At 38.1% G+C, this 5,085-nt stretch overlaps 1 protein-coding gene across 1 annotated transcript in view; it reads right to left on the reverse strand.

Annotated features, from left to right (window-relative positions):
- Positions 1-3,987: 3,987 nt before the first annotated feature.
- The window catches only part of LOC117176453 (regucalcin-like), a 12,466-nt gene continuing 11,368 nt past the window's right edge, over positions 3,988-5,085 (reverse strand). The window contains exons 5-6 of the mRNA XM_033366694.1: positions 4,375-4,514; positions 3,988-4,296 (exon numbers count right to left, since the gene is read on the reverse strand). Of these exons, the coding sequence (XP_033222585.1) occupies positions 3,988-4,296; positions 4,375-4,514 (449 nt within the window). The remainder of the gene's footprint in view (positions 4,297-4,374; positions 4,515-5,085) is intronic.

Raw genomic sequence — 5,085 nt, forward strand, 5'->3', positions numbered from 1 at the left:
AGCGGCAGGGAAGGATTTTTGACGGGCGGTTAGGCGGCGACAGACTTGGGTGAGTTTGTCGGTAAGGGAGCGTGACTCGCTTTGCCTTGCATGCATGTCGCTATTTTCGCGCTATACCATGCATTGCCAGCCTCTGCTTTCGCAGCTAACACATACTACTGATCTACTAGTCATAATATTTGCAGTTTTCCTATAAGTACTTCCTCTTCTATTTACAATCTTTCCTTCTTTATTTCTTTTTCTACTTCCTTCTCTTCTTTTCCATCTTATCCAACAATCAACAATATCTACATGCTTATTCCACTCCTTTCTACCTCTTTACACTTCTCCAACAGATGCTCAACTTTTGCATCCCCCTTTCAGCACAATTCACACATTCTCTTTTCTCTAGAAAGCCAGAACTTATTAAAATTCTCCATGCAACCACATAATCCACACATAGTTTCCGATAAACCATAACTCTCTCATTCTCTCCTCTCCTTTTGCCTTTACTTTCTCCATGCTATTCTTTTGAGATAACTCATATACCTTCCTTCCTTACTCGTGCAATCCGTGCAATTCCGTCTGCAATCCATGAGTTCTCAAATACCTTTTTCTTTCCATTCACATCTTCGCACCCCTACGACTGTTCTCCTTCTCTCACCAACACTCCCTCACCAGCTCACTTCTCCCTCTTAACAAAATTTCTCATCATATTTACACGTTCGACTCCCCATTATATTCTCTAAACTTGTTCTTCTTGCCTCACTCATGACAACATAGTTTGGCGTATTCCTTACCAAACCGAGAGTTCACTTTAGATATAGCACCTCTCCTGTATCCTATTTATCTCCCCACTTACCTTCCACCCCCACACCCCCCACACCTTAACTGCGCAAAATAATACACAGATTACTAGCAAGTCAAACAACTGCATCCTCCTTACAAAATCATTTGCGAACAACCTTTTCCCACTTGCCACACCTGCCTTGTCACAACATTTGCCCTTATCATCCTCTCTTTGCTGCCCACCTGCATCATCGGCAATATTTCTTTTCCATCAACATCCTTTATCAACCTATCTGCCAACAACCTCACGTATATTTTGTACGCTGTATTAACTGGCGTAATGTCTTTATAGTTTTTCTGCTTCTCCCTATTCCCTTTTTCATACAGAAGTACGATCAACCCCTCCCTCCACACTCTTAGAAATCCTCTCCTTCTCCATACTTTTTTCACTATCCCTTTAAGCCTCTCCCTTGCATCTTGTGTGCCAAACATCTATGCTTCGTTATCTACACTGCCCAGCTCTGCTGCCTTACATTTTTTAAATATCTTTATCTGTTTCTCTATCTGCTCGTCATTCAGCTCCTTTTCATCTACCTCCCTCGTTCTTCTAATTCTCTCACCTCTTTTCCGTGTATCTGATCCCTGAAATAAATCTTGAAAAAATTTCCTTAATTCGTTACTCCCTATCTTCTCACTGATCCCCATCCTACTTTTCCTAAACCTATCAATTATCTTCCGCACGTGCCTTTCTGTATTCACACTTCTCAACTTCTCACTTCTCTCTGATCCCTGAAATAAATATTGAAAAAATTTCCTTAATTCGTTACTCTCTATCTTCTCACTGATCCCCATCCTACTTTTCCTAATCCTATCAATTATCTTCCGCACGTGCCTTTCTGTATTCACACTTCTCAACTCCTCTCCCAGCTTGTTTTCTTTTTTCTGAACTTTCTTCTTACACATCACCCTAAACTCCGAATTTCTATTGGCGCTAGCCTTACACAACTTTCCATCACATTTATGTTTATTATAATAGGTGTTTCGGTTAATAATGTCGATTATGCTGAGAGATGGGATCCCTAATACGTTCATTTCTACAGACGCATGGCGTCTATGACGTTTCAAAGATTCGACATACGTTATCAAAAGCTAGTTTGTTTTGGATTGTCCTTGTGGAAAGAACATATTATTTGAAAGCTTTGAAAATATCGAATTCCTTACGTGAAAAAGCTGTTCTGCGGGGAAGTTTAATAACTTCCTTTTATTTAAAAAAATAGCTGCTGAAAGTTAAAGATTAATGGTTGAAGCTTACAGGAAAAATGTGAAAACTCACAAAACTTGTGAACGATGGTTTCAATGGTTTAAAACTGGTGACTTCGACCCAGAAGACAAGGAGCGTTCAAGTCAGCCGAAAAGTTTAAAGATGAAGATTTGCAAGATTTATTGGATGAAGATTCAAGGCAATTATTGAAGTAAATGGCAAACGCATTGAATGATGTCCAATCTACCATATGTGAACGCCTACCCGCATTGGGAAAGGTCCAAAAGGTAGGGAAATGGGTTCCATATCAATTGAAAGCCAGAGACATTAAAAGGCTTCTTGGATTGAATTGTGACAGGTGATGAAAATTGGATCTATTATGACAACCCAACACGAAGAAAATCATGTGTAGACCCAGACCAGCCTTCAACGTTACAACCAGTGCGCAATATGCATGGAAAGAAGGCTCTGCTGTATATTTGGTGGGACAGTAGTGTGTATTACGAACTGCTGAAACCTAGTGAAACGATTCCTGGCGAACGGTGCTGACAACAATTAATTAAATTAAACAACGCATTGAAGGAAAAACGAGCAGAATACACGCAAAGACACAAAAAAGTCATTTTTCAACATGACAATGCACAGCCTCATCTTGCTAAACCAGTCTAAAACTATTTGGAAAACATCAAATGGGACATCCTGTCCCATCCGCCGTATTCACTAGACTTGGCCCCATTGGACTGTCACTTATTGCGATCGATGCAGCACGGACTGTCAGAGAAAAAATTTCAAACTTACGTAGAAGTGAGAATTACGCTCGATGAATGGTTGGCCTCAAAAAATGAACAGTTCTTTTCGGGAGGAACACCTATTATCAAACGTTCACACCATAGAACTTTAGAAGTTACTTTTAAAATGTGAAACTTACATAAGTTTCCATTGGGCCATATACCTTTTTGAATTTTTAATATGCCTCGAGTTAACTACACGCCATTCTGTACAAATTCTCCAACAAAAACTATTTCGAATTTCGCACTGCTTTTAAGGCCAAAATCACGGCCTTCGATAGTAGCGCGATGAAAATGTGCCAGCGATGCGGACATATTTTTTAAATCAATATTAAACTTTTTTGTTGAAATTTGACCTACCAAACTGAAAACAAACAACATTTTCTGCTAGGGGTCAAGTAAACTGTTTTTTTTTCTAAATTAAAATCTTGTTTGTACAAATATCAAGGAGTGCTTTATTGGTCGAAAATTCATCTATTTACTGAATAATAAACTTCTTTGTAGATAATTCAAAATTTCAGTTGCAATATTCTTTTTTTTGTTTTCGGGGTCATTATTTTAGTTGAAAATTTATCTCATTCATAACTAAAGTATTTAGTTAAAAACTCGTTATTTTTTTTCAAAATCATATTTATTGTATTCCTGTGCAATCCAATGTAATCGTGTATTACACGCAGTTATCCACATCCACTGGACCGCACTTTTAGTCATTTTTTCCTTAACTTAGTGTAATGAAATGAAAGCTTCTAATGTGCCCCTAAGGTTTTACATTTTTCTTGCACCTTCTTCTTTATTCCTTAAACACCCCCTCACACATTTACTTGGTGGTCGAAGGGGGACCTGCAGTTTAGGGTGGGTTCCGAACCTCCAAGAGCAACAGCTTTAAATACTTAGAGAAAACGTTTTTCTCTAGAGGTACCGGTCCCACGACTCTCCGAAGATGAACAACTCCCTTGCTAGGCTAGTGTTTACCGTATGGGCTGCCGAGGGTCTTCCAGAGTGAGAGGCGGGAATCGAACCCGCAAGCCGACGGAGTGGGTCCAAAGCCTACGCTTTAGCCCCCACGACCATCGTCCCACTCCTGGAACTTAGTGTAATAAATACTCAATTTTTATTTTTGTAATTAGAGAAGTTTGGTCATTAATGAAATGAATTATCAAAACTTTTAATTCAAACATATGGAATGCCTTTACTATTATGCTTTGGAGTATGCATATACATAGAGTTTCGTTGACGCATAAATGTTTCAGGCATATGATATGGCCATGCCTCACGTCCTTTCACGCCTTCGCCAAGGCCAGTAACGGCGAAAATCTTACCACCCTGATCACCTACTGGAGCTGCATCACCACCATATGGGATTGATGACACATATAAAATATTTAACTTCTCACCTCCGAAAACGCATGCGGTGACTCTGACTGCACGAAAGGCAATAGCCTGAAGCACTCCTCTAGAAACTGGGTCAATTTGAAGGACCTTCAGAAAATATAAAAATGTTATTTTTATTTTAGGTTTAATTTTTTTAAGTATTTTTAAAGTGATTTGAATCCTTACATGTGAACCTCCATTAAGAGGCACCCAGATCCGCCCATTGGTATCAATTGTCATCCGACCCAGCATGGCATGACCGGTATAGAGAGGATGCTCCAGGCTTTCAATCCATGCATTCAAATCAAAGGCAATACCAGTAAACCCTAAAGAAGTAATTTTATCACGATATAAATTATAAAAACGTACACTTCCACTTGATTTATTTATTAACAGGGTGTCTAAGCCTATGATGTTCCGGAAAAGTACTCAATTGTGACTAGAGATGTAGTAAATAAATGTAATTGAAATAGGCTCAGGGAAAATTCGTGAAGAATTGTGATTTGTCCTTCTGGTCGAAGAATCATCTGTTGTCTCAAAAATGATAGCATTTGTTGAAAATTAGCATTTTTTTAAATTTGAAATTAATTTTTTGACTGGAAATTGACAAAGAGTGGCACATTTATGTGCACAATAGAACTCACAAAAACGTGACATTAATTAATTAATTTTTATTTGAATAAATGAATTTAACTAAGAAATTATTAGATAATAGATATGATACTTTGTTTCATATACGCAGAATAAGCGCGAACGTAGTTTTAAAATGAATTCTCCTCCTTCATTTATTTTCCTTTTATCTAATTTCTTACTCACTTCTTCCTCCTTTCTATTGAAGTGAAGTGAAGTGAAGTGAAGTAAAGTAAAGTAAAGTAAAGTAAAGTAAAGTAAAGTAAA

The sequence above is a fragment of the Belonocnema kinseyi genome, chromosome 7 (genome assembly GCF_010883055.1).
Source record: "Belonocnema kinseyi isolate 2016_QV_RU_SX_M_011 chromosome 7, B_treatae_v1, whole genome shotgun sequence".
NCBI classification, from domain to species: domain Eukaryota; kingdom Metazoa; phylum Arthropoda; class Insecta; order Hymenoptera; family Cynipidae; genus Belonocnema; species Belonocnema kinseyi.